This window comes from Hetaerina americana, unplaced genomic scaffold, assembly GCF_022747635.1.
Source record: "Hetaerina americana unplaced genomic scaffold, ioHetAmer1.1.p SCAF_6, whole genome shotgun sequence".
NCBI classification, from domain to species: Eukaryota; Metazoa; Arthropoda; class Insecta; order Odonata; family Calopterygidae; genus Hetaerina; species Hetaerina americana.
The window spans coordinates 36,198,616-36,214,882 of NW_027287205.1; the positions used below are offsets into that span (position 1 = coordinate 36,198,616).

The 16,267-nt window shown below is 38.2% G+C and overlaps 1 protein-coding gene across 1 annotated transcript in view; it reads right to left on the reverse strand.

Annotated features, from left to right (window-relative positions):
• The window catches only part of g (adaptor-related protein complex 3, delta 1 subunit-like garnet), a 52,778-nt gene that overhangs the window by 10,952 nt on the left and 25,559 nt on the right, over positions 1-16,267 (reverse strand). The window contains exons 12-18 of the mRNA XM_071593998.1: positions 14,843-15,118; positions 11,493-11,661; positions 8,202-8,506; positions 5,325-5,508; positions 4,590-4,725; positions 3,625-3,898; positions 1,080-1,371 (exon numbers count right to left, since the gene is read on the reverse strand). Coding sequence (XP_071450099.1) covers positions 1,080-1,371; positions 3,625-3,898; positions 4,590-4,725; positions 5,325-5,508; positions 8,202-8,506; positions 11,493-11,661; positions 14,843-15,118 — 1,636 coding nt within the window. The remainder of the gene's footprint in view (positions 1-1,079; positions 1,372-3,624; positions 3,899-4,589; positions 4,726-5,324; positions 5,509-8,201; positions 8,507-11,492; positions 11,662-14,842; positions 15,119-16,267) is intronic.

Consider the following 16,267-nt stretch of genomic DNA (forward strand, 5'->3'; position numbering starts at 1 on the left):
GTTATCACTGTTAGTAGTCTCATGTAAAAGGCCAAAAAGTGCTGTTTTCAAATTAAGGATAAATAAATTAATAAATAAAGAAACATTAACTTTTCATTAAGAAATTCACAAATATAAAGGAACCAAAGTACTAATGAACAAACAATTAAAACATGAAATGAAATAATTAAGAAAAAAATACATTGGCCCTGATTTTCACACACGAGTAGGAAAAACAAAATGGACAAAATGTAAAACAAATTAAATTCTAGGTATGGCATCGGAAGAGAGACAGCTGCTAAGAAAAATTCAGCAAGGGCAGGACAAACGAGAGCTAAAAAGAAGCATTGGGATGCCAGAGATAGTAATATAGAAGAGAATCTTGAGATACTGAGGAAGAATGGGAAAAATAAAAAGGCCTTTTGTAGATTCAAGGAAGATATAATGTGGGCAGAGATAAATAATTAGTTATTGTAACATGTAGCATGGGGTTTTAAGAATATTTTGTGTCATGTTAGTCAGGTTACGTAAGGTTAAGTAAGTTAGTTAAGGACATTTTAATGTGAAGTGGCACGGTCCATCAAAATCCAAAGCCATTAGAATACTGCTAATAATAATGATTTTTACAGGAAGAAAACCATTGCCTTGATTTGCACCATCACAATGCATCTATTATGGTAGGCTAAGTAGGGTAAGGTCTCCAAAGAAGAGCCTAGGCATGAATTATGTAGGGATATCGTTTTATAGTAATTATTACAGAGAAATAACAGAGACATCTGAATTAAAATTTATTTGGCACATTAACTGACCTAAACATACATAATTTTGTTTATCACGGCTACTAGCGTTGATTTGTTTTGTTTCAGGAAGGCGTAGATTAAAGCAACTTGAAATATGGAGAAGATAAGAGGCTCACAGAGAGATTATGCTCTTTCATCAGAAAGATTACAGTACCCAGCAAATTCATGATGAAATGATGGTTGTTTATAGAAATGAAAGACCGTCACATGACACATTTGTGACGTGGAGAAGGAATACAGATTTTTCCAAAACGTCTCCATGATTCCCTGAGTTCACCCTCATGACATGTCCTCTCTCACCTTGTTTGCCTTGATAACAGCTTCCTCCTTGCCATCCCCCCTCTCCCGACCACCACTGTTGTCGGCCACCTTGTCTCTCTTCCGTTCCTTCCTCCGCTCCTTTCTCCGTTTTCTCCCCTCATCCCCTTCCTCCTCATTCTCCTTCCCCTTCTTCTTCTTCGACTTCCTCTTCCCCTCGGCCCCATCCTCACCATCAACCCCCCCCTCCGCAACCTTCTCTCGCCCTCCCTCCCCTTTGCCCGTGCCCCCCCTGTGCTTGGCAACCGGAAGCTTCTCCTCTTCCTTCAACGGCCTGCCAGAAATAGAATAAGTACTGAAAGCAACCCAACATATATCAATAAAACATCAGTATAAAGAAGACAGCACAAATGACAAAGGCACGACACAAAAATACAACCACATCACCAAATACAGCCCAAATAATACAAGGGCAATTATGTTATTGGTATTAATTGAACTACATAGAAAAGCCTTACAATTTTAGTGTTAGTTCAGTTAAGTCAAACGTGAAATTTGATTAGGTGGATGCAAAGTGAATGATTCTACACATTTATTTAGATGGAAATTGCCCAAAGAGAGATGATAGGAAGGATCTTATATTATATCTTGAACCAATTTGAGATGGAAAAATATTATACCACAGAAATCCCTCCGACTGGCTCAGAAAAATGACAATGTAAACTTCATGCATTGAATTGACACTTCTGAAACTCTGAAATTGATTGGGGCCAAAGTTTCACTTTCCCAAGCGTTACAGGTGAGGTAGAAAACTAATTCATGTCCACAATCAGAGCCTCACCACAATCAGGCCTTCTGATATTAGATTTAATTTCAGAAGGCATCTTAAAGTGAGATAATCCGTCAAGAAACTAGAAACTCTGTGCTGGCAAGTCTAGCCATTTTTTTCAAGTGCTTTACTGTTCATGGTAAGAATTTTATGATTCTACCACAATGGAAAAGTTTCAGACATGCCACGGTCAGATCATTTTTTAAGATAATCACCAGTTGAGGAATTTCGAAAACCCTATTAAAACCTTATATCAGGAGTTCCACTTTTTTCTAGGGGTTATCAACAGACAATAATTTTCTCAAAATTGAAACTTTTTCACCATCTACATCTACACTAAAACCTTGCAAATGACTATATGGCTGCGTGGCAGGGGATACAAGCACCAGATGGGAAGGGTTCGGGATTAGAGAGACAGAAGGTGTCCAAGGGGGTAAAGAAAGGTGGAAAAAAGACATGCATGGTGCTGCGCATACACAAATATATACATTAGGAGAAAACTTACTTTTACATAAGTGTTAATTTTACCCACTATAAAATTTTTTAGATACACATAAGAGGGAATTGAAAAGAGCCACACCCACTTTCACAATACACCACCATCATACAAAGAAAGAACATGCAGAATTGGGAAGCGAGAAGGGGAAAATTCAATTAATCTACTGCCATGCAACTTAAGCTCCCCACCATCTATTTTGAACATGAATATTTCCTTTAGATGAAAAAATTAATACTAAGATTCAATCTTCTCCAAGGGCTACAGTACAGTAGATGGTTTGTATTTTGAATATTTTTACACATGAAAAATCTTTATGCAAAGTAAACCTCCAGTAATCTGGACTACATAGGAAGGCCCAGAAGTACCTGGCCTGACCTAGAGATGGCGATAGTTGTTTGAAAAATATCACTGTATTAGAAAGTATGAAATCTATAAAGCATATGTTTGAAGACGCTACGTTGTTTAGTATTTGTTTGGCAGCCAACAATAGTGAATGTTTTCAGTGAATTTGTGAAAATGGAGAAATTTGCTCATCGTTATGTGATACAATACTTTTGCTAGAAAGGCCTCAGCCCAACTAATATAAAAGCTGAACTGGATTCTACTCGGGGTGAGTCTGCTTCTTCATTTACAACAGTAAAATATTGGGTAGAAGAGTTTAAACAAGGCCGTATGTGCTGTCAAGACGAGCATCGCATTGGTGGACCAAATGAGATGACGACTACAGAAACGGCGAAGGAAATCCACGAAGTGATACAGAATGATTGTCCACTGAAAAGGCGCGAGCTGGCAGACATAGTAGGCATTTCAAAAAACTGCGGTGCATTGCATATTAACTGATCATTCGGTCATGAGAAAGCTGTGTGCAAGATGGGTGCCACATTTGTGTGTGTGTTTTGTGCTTGTGTTTTCAATTTTCACTAATCACTAGACCGGAACAACAAAAGAGAGGCGTCCGCACCACAGTTCTCTTCCCAGAGCACTGATGCATTATTATGTTCACTCATTAAGGATTGCCTATTACTAGACTGGAACCCGCTGCTCTAGCACTGACTGGAACCAAGAACAACATTCCAAGAACCTTCCGAACTACCCTCGTATTTCCCTACTCCAGGGTGAGGGAGACATGCAGAGAAATCAATATTCCCTCCTTAAAGAAATTGCTTTCAGGAACACAAATTGCAACACACATGCAGCATGATGCATTTGGAGGAGCCGGTGGTGGGTCACATGAAATAGAAACGCAGACTAAAACTCACTCGTCAAGATTAATGTCAAGGGCACGGTGTGGGTCATCCGAGGGTCTTGAGTCCTCTTCCTCACCCTCCGATGGCTCCACCCCATCAGGCATCTCACCAATGTCCGTATTGACTGTATGGATCGGGCTCACTTCATCCTCATCGCTGGCTGACACTCCATTGTTCACCTGGTGCGATCGCTTGCCCTTCTTCCTGCCCTGCGATGACTTCTTCCCTCTCCCTTTACGACTCTTCGAAAGGTCCCTGGCATAATACCTGTGGGATGATGCCAAACCTTCAAAGGAAAGGAAATAAAGAATTAAAAAAACAATATGGTTGTAGCACTTGATGCAAACTATCTCAACATGAATCTTCGGAACACACAATCTTCAAATCTGAATCTTCTTTTTTTTAGTGTGAATCGATTTAAGCATTTATTTCGTCAAACCAATTCTTTCATTCAGGTTAAACAACTGAACAAACATTATTATTACAAGCCTCCAGCATTTAGGTGACTAATAATCTGACCCCATGTGAGGTGATTTAAAAATAATGCACTGAAACAAATCAGAATACTGACTCCCACGGCAAAGTACAGCCATATACTAATGGTCAAAACTGTTCACCTCAGCAATTAACACGCTCCATTCTCATTGTGGTTTTCCATACAACTGCGGGGCTTACAATTATGTTGGTGTTAAACTAATCATGTAGATTTATCCAGTTAGTTAAGCCATGCATGTACTCTACCTGCTTCCAGAGACAACACAGGATTGGCAATAATTATCCTATGTGTATTTTTTAACAACACAAGACTACCCTTCTCCAAATTTTATTCATATTCTCTGAAAAATCCCTCAAGTTCAATGCATATTCTAGACGAGGTCAAACTAATGGAAAATATTGAACATTTCCCTACTATCCATTTCTATGATGTAACTCTACAGGCATTTCTCAAATATTTTCACCTCAAAAGTGATACTCACCAGAAATGTTCAGGGGAGTGGACAACTCGATGGGTATCACTGGGATGTCTGCCACCAAGTTCTCATTCAATGACTTTCTACCTCCCTTCAGGTAATGGGGATTGTTGGCTTGCTCCAGACGTCGTGCTTCCCTCCTCTACAAAAACACAAGGATGAAGCAAAAAGAATAAAAAAATTCACTGCCCAAAATTCATACTTGGTGGTCACTTTTTAAGATTTATATCTGGACTTCACAAACCTACTCTGCACTGAAATTAAATGATATTTCTTGACAAAAATTTTAACTTTTTAAAATAGACTGCGAAAACTCCTCATTCACCCCAAATATTAACAACATTCAATTACACTTTAATCTTTAAAAACAAAAAATAAAAGATGTTTCCAACAATCTTATTTGTTTCAATTACACTTTAATCTTTAAAAACAAAAAATAAAAGATTTGTTTCCAACTTCAATATGCAAGGTAATTTGGCATGGCTAGGAACCTTAGTCATCATTGGATTTCTTGTGAAATTAGAATGAAGGACATAACTAAATATTTCCTCGAAATAACATAACTTCCAACTACAATTTTACTTAATTCTTTACATATATTTTCAGAGTTCCTCCCAAGAAAAAAAATACCTATTAGGTTTCACCGTATTTTCCAAAGCGGTGAGCATGATTATGAAATATGGTAGAATATGATGGTGAAGATGGATTCATGTAATGATTATACTAATTCCTGTGACTTACCTTCTGCAGTTCTTCTTCAGAGAGATTTTGGCTGACCGGGTGGTTGGTCCTTGTAGATATTTCGCTTGCAAACAGCTTGAGGCTGCGATCTGATGGACCAAACAAATTCTCTCCATTCCTATCATCCTCTTCACTTTCTGAGCTCTCAGATGGAGGATCATTGATCCAGGCATCCAGATCCAGGCTACAACGAGAAAACAACAGTCAAATCACCCTGAACTAATTAAAAAAGATAAAAAGACATGATGAATTTATGGTTTTTGGCTCAACTTGATGGAACTTCATGATGAAAAGTGAATAATAATAACTTTGTAAGTTCCACTGATTTTTATTTTAAAAACTTATCCTTCCATGGGATTGCCCATCAAAGCACAAATTTTGAAATTACTTCAAAATAGTTCCCCCCAGTATGTCGACAAAACTGATGCAAGGGCCTCTGCTAGGTGTAGCACGCTTCCTGGAAGACATCCACAGGAACCTTGTTTGGGCACTTTGTCATATGCTTTTTTTACATTATCTAGCATTCCAAAACAGCCTTCTGATCTTCTGACAGAAACTTGGGGACCATCTTGGCACACACTTTCCTCATGGCTAAATATTCTGTAGGAATGTGATACAGAGGTTTATGGAATATTGCTCTCTTCTGCTAACATTTTGACCAGAATTAGGCTTGTCTATCACATTTAACACATTATTGTCACACTGTGTTGTTGATGGATGTCCTGGGCATTCCTAAACAACCTCCTGTTTACCCTCCCGCAATATCTTGTGCAAAAGAAATAACATTCCTTGAGACATTGCTTTTTCTCCTGAACCCAATTTTTGGAACTTAATGCAAATATTATCAGATATCATTGCACCACAGAACCTTACATTGTGGATATGTGACCCTCGACCAGGAGTCCAGTTTACCAGCGATCTGCACACTGTAACAGCCCGTAGGCAACTGAAACGGTTCGTGTCACTTTCATAAAACCTCAAACCACCTTTTCTGCCACAAATCGCCCCACTCCAGCTGTCTGTGTTGACAGGAAAAAATCATTCTACTTATTTTTGGGGCACATCCATATTAATGAGAAAATTATTTATGCCCTTCATACATTCTCTTCACTACATGGCTGTATAATCTTCTGGTTACTTCATACTCATCCTTTCATTAGAATGAATATTGATACAAGAGATTTAATTACTTAATGCTCAAAGGGAGCTTGGCAAGACTTGGCAAGTTTTTCATCACTACAAAAACCAAGCTACCCACTCCCAATATTCATCAAGTCCATTTGAAATTAGGAATAAAAACATCTCATCAAATCTGGTATTTTTTATTTCCTGATTAATGTACAGCAATCAAATATCACTCTTTGGAGAATGATCAAGAGAAAAAAGTGATACTGCTTTAATCTTTTCAATGATAAATTAAAATCCAACAGCTACCATGGACAGCACACTCTAATGAATCATATTAAATGCATGATTTTTTTTAAAATTTGATACGTACAACTACCTCCAATGGACTCAATAATACTTCTCGGACTTCAGAATGCCGATGGAAAATTGGGAGGACAGAAGCATATGAGAGAAATACAAAAAGAATTATTGAATGCCTGGATAGAGCTTGATAGAGAAGTAAGGAATTGTGTGTTTTCGTGAATATTATTCAGCATTTACATGAAATACATGATATATAACATCTTGGAAGAAGGAAAAGGTTTGAATGTTAGCAGGGAGATGATGAAATGCATCACATTTGTTGACGATGTGCCCAGCTAATGAAACTTGGATACTTAAGCAATGCCATATGGAAGAACAAAGGAATAGGGCATGAAAACAAATGTTGGTCAATTAAAGTGAATAGAATGACAGCAAATGATACGTCATTTCAACGGAGAGAATAACACAAAAGTTAAATTATTGGAAGATAACTGGAAGTGTGCCAAGGTAGAACCAGAAGATTGAATGAAGAGTAGATTAAACACAAAAATGGGGCCATAGCAAAAGAAGAAGCCTTCAATTAGACGAACTGCTAAATTTTGAGGGACATGAAACTGGAGCCGAAGACAGAAAGGTCATGTTCTGTACAAGGAAAGTTATGAAATATTTTCAAGATACATTGATCATGGCATAGAGGGAAAATGGGATTGAGGCAACCACAATGAAAGAGAGAATTCCACAGGAATACAGAATTAGGGATAAAATGATGAAGAACAAGGTTAGAAAATAGAAATCAATGAAATACATTCATTTCAAATGAGAACATAGGATCATCCATTTATTAAGAGGGGTACTAACAATGCCTGATGAGAAATCAGGAGACTGTGAAAAGAGAAGAGGATGGAGATAGATCAATAAGAATACTTTTTTAAAGAAACCTACAAGGAGAGCAATAAAAAGGTCCTGAGGCAGAAGAGGACAAGATCAAACAGTGCCTGCTACTGGGCAGAACTTGTTAGCAGTAATAGTGGTTACTAGGGCAATTGACAGACAGCAGAAGTAATTAGCACCATTACGAATGGGTAGGTAATTTGGTAGGGAGTAAAATGTTCAGAGAACGGAGGAACGGTAGAGAAAAAACCTGTATCAGCATTAGCCTACTCTAATTCTGAAAGGTTCTCACAGGTCACACAATTTAACATCCCACCCAATGGATGGTATACTCTACTTAAGGTGCCCTGCAAGTGGCACCAAAGTAGGGCTAACCATTGGAAAAATTATGCTACTGCAAGGATTCAAACCCAGGTCTCCAGGGTATGGAGTGTGTGCAAACCAGTGATAATGAAATTATTGTCAAGCCAAGCTAAAAACGCATTGTACAGGTATTGCTTGCACTGATGCATTAAAATCGCTGAATTTAAATGACCATCCTGGAATATCACTCACCCATCTGGCACCTGCACCTTCTTCTGTGCTTTGGGCGCCACTGGATTCAATTCCCCTCGGAAGAGTGCTATGAACTCTGCAGTATAAGGGTCCTCCTCCCCTCCGCTGTCCCCAGCTTCCACCTCTCCCTCTCCCATTGTCATCAATCCATCCTCCAATGGGTTCACCACCTTCTTCTCCCTTTGACGCTTCCTCTTCTGGGCCAACAGCTTGACAATCTGTAGTGCCGATGACGCCCTCTCCTGCACCTCAAGATCACCACTTGAGGCAAAGTGTGGCAGTTTCTCAAGCAAGAGATCAGAGAGCTGGTGCACACACCAGGGCATAAATTAGCAAACTTGATTAAATATATTGGAAACAAAACACTATAAATGCAGTGGGAAATGATTAATATATTTCTGAATGGAAGACAATGAACAGGTATGAAGAAGAATGAACATGATATCCAAAATACAGGAAAAAGACAAATATCATAAAAATTCCAATCCAAAATACTCCATATTAGGTGAAGTAGCAATAACTACCATAGATGTAATGAATGAGTTTTTTAAATTTGTACATTCTTTTACAAATAATACATGTTATACAACCATTATGATGAAAGGAATGAGAGCCAGTGGGGAATGCATAAGAATGGTTGGGTTGGCACATGATCAAGCTAGAGTTGGCCAGTCAGCCGAGGAGTTGCAAACTCGGCTGAGTAAAATTGGAAATTCAGGGCAATAGGTATGGGATGAGAATAAATGAAAAAAAAGTTATGTGGCTTTCCGAAGATATTAAAAAGTTAAATGTTTAAATAAGAGGGCAGAAAGTACAGCAGGTGGAACAGTTTACTTACCTAGAAGTGTTTTGGAACAAAATGTCAAATTAATAGCGACATAAGGACAAGAATTGCAATCGGCAAACAAGCTTTCACAAGCAGGAGAGCATTGATAATAGGACGTTAAGTATTTATGTAGAGCAAGGACTCATCAAAACTTAGATATGGGGCATGGCAGCGTACTTCACTGAAACATTGTCATTGAAGCAATTTTATAGGTGTAGATTCGAGGCTTTTGAAATATGTGAGAGTGAAAAGGATGGGAAAGGGGAAATCAGCAGAAATTAAAGCAAACAAGGAAGTGCTAGACATGGAGGGGGAAGATAAAGGATTGTCGAAAGAAATCCAAAGGAGGCAGGAAAAATGGATGCATAACATTTTGATTTGTGATTGGAGGTTTTAGACTGTGATAGAGGGAAGAGTATTAGGCAAACAAGGAAGGGGAAAGAATAGGATTGGGATGTAGGACAGGATGAAAGCCGGAAAGAAGTATTTGGAACTGAAAAAAGTTTCATGTTGTGTCAGAAAGCAGGTTGTCAATTGTTAGGAGGGGTAAAGAAATGATTTGTTGCACCACTGTTTCGGCTATGTCCATCCAAAACTCATCTCAATGTTAGGATACAATATTAATAACATAAGGGTATTGGGGAGGTGATTGTTCCTTATACATCCTGAAATTCAAACCATTAGCACCCTATCGCAAAACTTCATTCGTATAAAATACAATGCTATATGAATCATATCTACAAGGGATACTAATGCCACTTTTATGAAAAATAATACTGCATCCTGCTACAATTATTTAATTTTTTACTGATCTGTAATCATTAGGCAGCATTAGTGATGATGCTACAGAAAAGCAAAATCTGAACTGCAAATAAATGACCATATTCTTTGGAGAAAATAAGTATTTGACAAGTGAGAGCAGCACTGGGTTAGCAATGGATGTAGAATGAGTAAGATTCAAACCACAAAGCTGATATGCAATTGTGAGAACAGTGAAATTAGTATGGAAAGGGTAGACCGGGAGAAATATGTTGAAGGAGTAATGGACCTGCATTTCTCTCCTATCGCTGTCTTAATGCTCATAATTACCATATTTTAAACATGAGATAATAGCAAATACTTTGGTAAAAGTTTCATGCTACAAAAGTTCTTCATTCAATATTGTTATGAAATTTGCATCTTAGATAACCAACTTAGATTCAGGTACTCACATAGGAGTGATGTGCAACAATATTGCATTGTTGAGTATTGTCATTATCAGCTGATACCCACGCCTGTTTAGCAATGCATCTTTTCTTCTTAAAATGATACACTCACTGCCAGTACTTTATTATACACCAGGAATGGCATCAACGCTTTCATAAATCCATTTACTGAAAACATTACATAGAAAAACCATTTACTAGCAGAATATTCCAATAATGACTGTTTTAGAAACTCTTTTTAGCGGTTTTCTTAAAATATTAAATCAGTTGGATGCTGCGACATTGCAGGTTTTATAGAAATAATATTTACTGCATTCCGAAGGACCTGGTCGACGCATTGAATTATATATATTATTTCATTCCAGAGTGCAATTAATGGAACTAAGAAATAATTATTATAGCTATGCTACCGGTTAAGGTAGGTTTTGAATGGACACAGATTGAGCATTTTTATATTTCCTAGTTTTATCTAACAAAACACAACCTGACCTCCAACAATACAATAAGTCCCTCTTCAATTCAGTTTACTTCCTTCCTCCCTTCACTCTACCATAAATGCCTATCCTATTCCTACCCCTTCCTCCTTGGCCTAACGTTATCCCCTAAATCACAGCCTTCAACATTCTAATGCCCATCAAAATGCTCTGCATCCATCTTTCCTGCCATCTTTGAATTCCTTCCAATAATCCCGTCTTCTCCCTAACAATATCTAGCACTTCCTAATTCGTATCCTTTCTGTCCATTTCACCTTTTCCATCCTTCTCCATAACCACATTTCAAAAGCATCCATTCCGCACTTATATTCTTTCTTTGGAGACCATTTTTCCGCTCCGAACACAATTTTAAACGAGCGTCTTCTTAACATCTTTACCCAACATTCCAATCATCTGTTTTCTCCGCCTTGAGAAAGCATCTTCGCCCCACGCTTTTCTGATAAGAAGATTGCCCAAACAAAATAATTATTGTTTCTTAAGAGATAATGCTCCTCGTAAAATACCACTAGTCAAACTTAATTTTTATTTTAACTTAGCTACAGTCCTCTTGCCTCACCTTAATAGCCAAGTATCCACACTGTACTTTTAAATTAATATAAATTTTAACCTCATTTATTTCTTTTATTCTCATTCAATAGTGATCATAAAAGGTAAAAATTAGTGTGGAAAAATATTCTGGCCTAAAATATACTGTATTCAAAGATGTTGAATGGGGATTCAATGAAATTTTCAGTTAAAGAGAACAAAAATGAAGAACTGGGCTGACCTTATCAATAGTTTCCAGGTCCCCGCCTTCATTCTTGGGCCTTGCCATGACTGCAGCAAAGAGTTTGAGGACATTATGCACAAACACAGCTTGCGTGTGCCCTGGGAGAGATGGTAATCGTCCTCCACGCAGCATTGCTTCCAATGTAGACACAGGAGAGGACAGGTGCCTGTCAAACAAAACATAAGCATTGAAATCTTTTTGGTAACTTAGAAAAGTGAAAAATTTCGAACGAGGCCATTTTTTAAATCGCATTCCCTGGCCAGTTAGTAGTGCTTAAAGCAAGAAATATACATAACCTTGCCCCATATCAGGGGCCATGGTACAAATCCCAAGTCACTTTTCCTCAGTGCCAATGATAAGAGTGGAAATCAAAGATGTAGGTACCTACCCCTGCTAAAAAACTTGAACAGGATTCACCAAAAAATGAAAATATGAACATAGGCTGGAAATTACTGGAAATCTATAAACATATAGATGATAAATACATAAGCTTTCGAGGTTTTCACATAGAAATATGATGCAAGCAGGAAAAAACAGGAAAAGAATGGTGAAAATCTAGGTGTTTCTAATATCCTGGAGTGAATTAATATCAAATCATTGAAATGGGATATATTGAGAGATATACTACCTTGATCAAAAAGTTCCCGGAATAACCACCGTGTGGCGCTCCCATCGTTCCTATTTGAGTTCTGTTTTTTTTGTTAAATTGGTACATCTGTTGTTGATATTCCCTTTAAATCTTAGTGTCATAACTTGACATTTGCAAAAGTTACGTAGCCAAGAGTACATCTATCTCTGTGTGTGTTGGCGATTTTTTACAATTGCAGAAATGGATTTAAATTTGCAACAACGAACTTGTATTAAATTTTGCGTAAAAAACGGATTTAGTGGCGCACGGACGTTGGAAATGTTGGAAAAGTGTTTCGGCAACGATTCTCTAAAAAAACGGTCGTTTACCAGTGGCACGAGCGGTTCAGAAGTGGTCGTGAGTCAATCGAAGATGATGAACGCAGTGGCAGACCATCGACATCGAAAGTCGGTGAAAAAATTGATAAAGTAAAAGAAATGTTGGTCAATAACCGCAAATTAACCATCAGAGAAATAGCGGAGGACTTGAACATTGCCTATGGATCCGCCCAAGACATTGTGGTTAATGATTTGGGTTTCCGTCGTGTAGCAGCAAAGTTGGTGCCAAAAGACCTCAATTTCATGCAAAAGAGAGACCGTGTTGACGTCGCAAAAGACATGATTTGCGAGGCTGAATCCGATCCCACATTCATCAAAAGGATCATTACTGGAGACGAGACGTGGGTTTATGAGTACGACACGCAATCCAGACATCAGGCAAGTGAATGGCGTTCACCAAATGAGCCGAGACCAAAAAAACCACGTCGTTTTCAGTCAAAAAAGAAGGCAATGCTGATGGTTTTCATGGATTACAACGGTGTAGTGCATCATGAATTTTTGCCAGAAGGCCAGACAGTAAACAAAGAGTATTATTTGGGCGTTATGAGACGTTTGCGTGAAGCAATTCGCCGAAAGAGACCAGAAATGTGGGCAGAAAACTCGTGGATTTTGCACCATGATAACGCACCGTCGCACAGTGCTATCATTATTCGTAATTTTTTGACGAAAAATGCAACAAATACCATCCAACAGCCACCGAATTCACCTGATTTGGCTCCCTGTGACTTCTTTCTGTTCAATCGAGTTAAAAAACCATTACGGGGAACGCGTTTTAGCAGCCGAGAGGAAGTAATGGAAAAATCGCAGGAAGCACTGATGGACATACCGAAAACCGACCGTAACTTTTGCAAATGTCAAGTTATGACACTAAGATTTAAAGGGAATATCAACAACAGATGTACCAATTTAACAAAAAAAACAGAACTCAAATCGGAACGATGGGAGCGCCACACGGTGGTTATTCCGGGAACTTTTTGATCAAGGTAGTACATTCTCCATTGTCCCTACAAAAGAAATAAAATTTTAACTAATTGCTTTCATTCTAAATTAAATGAGAAAAGAATTTTAAGATTTATCATTTTTTATTTGAAGGATGATTCCATCCCTTAAATAATTGGAATTCTACGGAGGCACTCCTTTGAAAAATATCGATGTGAAATGTAGTATTCATAGGTGTATCTAATTTCTAACAGGGTAAAGTGTTAGCATGCTGTTGAAAAGAACAGCATTAATTTGTTAAGTGGGTTGAGCAGTAAAATTTGATTTGCTCCTTCCTTCACCTTCTCGACCTGCTATGCCACTGAGTAATAACACCTTAAACAAACAAGTTCTTAGGATCATTGTCCAATTTCAAAATTGAGGAGCTTGTCCTTGTATTCTTCCTCTATATGATAGTCCTAATATTTCCCTTCAAATGTTTCGTACCATTACAACAAGAGTAATGATAAGTAACATTATATTCATAGATTACACTGTCAAATTTAACGGTAGCCCGTTTAATTTCATGGAGTTCCATTATGAAATAATACACTAGCTCAGTAATTCCACATATAGTAAATTCTAGATTATTCATGAGTAAATTATCAATTTTGAGGATTAACCATGGTATTCTACCTTCCCAGCACCTAATACATTTAATAAAATTATCACCACAAAGATAATTAAAAACTTTGAAGCATCGATATGCTTTTTTTAAAAAAATACAAGTTTTAAATACCTTTCTATACAGATTTCATGAGTCCTTCATTTCTACCACAAAATCAAAAGTTGTCAATATTATTTAATGCTTTAATTTAAAAAAATTTTCAGACATGCAACAGGGTATATTGTGAAATCTAGCATCTCAGCCACCAGATAACTAACTACACCTATGTGCTCTTCTTTGCTTGCCGCCATTTCCACAGCTGGATGAACACACTAGCCCAGTCTGCAAACACGAACGAGGACATAACCCAACAAATGCGTGCACCTGTGAGTGGGCATTATGCAGTTCTCCTATCACAGCATTGGTAGCATTGATATGTAACAATAGTGTTGCCACCTTTCGCGCAGACTGTGTATTATAGCGGGTGTTTGGTTTTCATTTGACAGTCCCTGGTATAATGATGAGGTAAAATACCTATAATTAAATCTTGTCAGATTGGTTCTGAGGTGTACCTATACTTCTAAATGTTTGTACCTACAACACTGTTCAATATGAGGGTAAAAAAGAAACTTTTCACTTCCACAATAAAGATTTATTGTGGACGTGTAAAGTTTCTTTTTTTCCCCCTCATAAAGAAGGAATTCCACAAAGTTAAACCTGAAACTGTAATGTTTAACTCTGTTCAAGATAGGATAGTCTGGACCAAAGATCACCCATGCACCAGGTGTGCACTCACTGTGAGAACTCCCCACAGATCCAGGCCGCAGCATGCAACACTTCTGCCACAGATGATGCCAACGGACCACAGCCAGTGCTGGTGCCATCACCCGAGCTGCCCCCGGCGCCACTGGCCAAGAAGTGGGCATTGTCAAGGAGCAGAGCCATCTGTCGGGTGGCAAACGGTCGAATGGCAGCCACCCTGATGCCTACATCCAGGAGTTGCCCTGCGATGAGTGACCCCTGGCGACCCAGGGCCTCCACCCTTGTTAACTCCACCAGCACGCTCACATACCTGCGTAAGGACAACAAATCAATCAAAAAGCCTTGATATGAAACCCACCATAACCATCCTCGGGAATAGATCACTGTGATTAATAAGTCATTAATTAATGTAGTAAATATACAAAAGAGCAAGTTTTTACCGATTGTAGTCATCTTTAGAACATTATTAAGTGTTCTCATTAATGGTGAAGATACATTCTAATCAATGACCAGATAATTGAAACTTTCCAATTTAGAAATTTATTTCGATTTAGGTCTCAAAATTACAACATCATCTTCAGGTACAGAATGAAACCAAGCACAGTCTCTTATACACTTTGAAGCATGAAGGAAGGGACAGGGGCAGTGGGCGATCCCTCATGGAATATTATTTAGCAATATTGTGCAATATTTGGCCGATAGAGGATTCTCCACATGTGCACTTAATCTCATATACTCCTTCATGCATGAGGACAGGGATCTGGTCCTTAGGCTTAGGGATTTTTTCCGCTGTAGTTGCCGATTTTTTTCAAAGTATAAAGGATGCAGGAAAGATAGATGCAGTGCATTTTGATTGGCAATGGAATGTTGAAGACTGATGGAAGGGAGAATGATAGACAAACAAGGAAGGGGTACAAATATGGATGCAGTTCCTTATGATTTGCAAGGGGATGTTGAAGACTAATGGAAGGGGAAATGATAGACAAGCAAGGAAGGGGTACAAATATGGATGCAATGCATTTTGATTGGCAATGGCATATTGAAGACTGATGGAAAGGAGAATGATAGACGAGCATGGTAGGGATGCAAATATGGATGCAGTGCATTTTGATTGGCAATGGGATGTTGAAGACTGATGGAAGGGAGAATGATAGACAAACAAGGAAGAGGTACACATATGGATGCAGTGCATTTTGATTGGCAATGGGATATTGAAGACTGATGGAAGGAATAATGACAGACAAGCATGGAAGGGATGCAAATATGGATGCAGAGCATTGTGATTAGCAATAATATGTTGCAAACAGTGACATGGGGGGGAGAATGTTACACAAGAGAGGATGAGATAGTCAAAGAATAGGCATGTTGGATTCATTAAATTAAAATTATTATTATTAAAAGATGAAGTAAGTATGCAGAATTAAAGAGGGACCCATTATAGCATCAGAAGTCAGGTTGC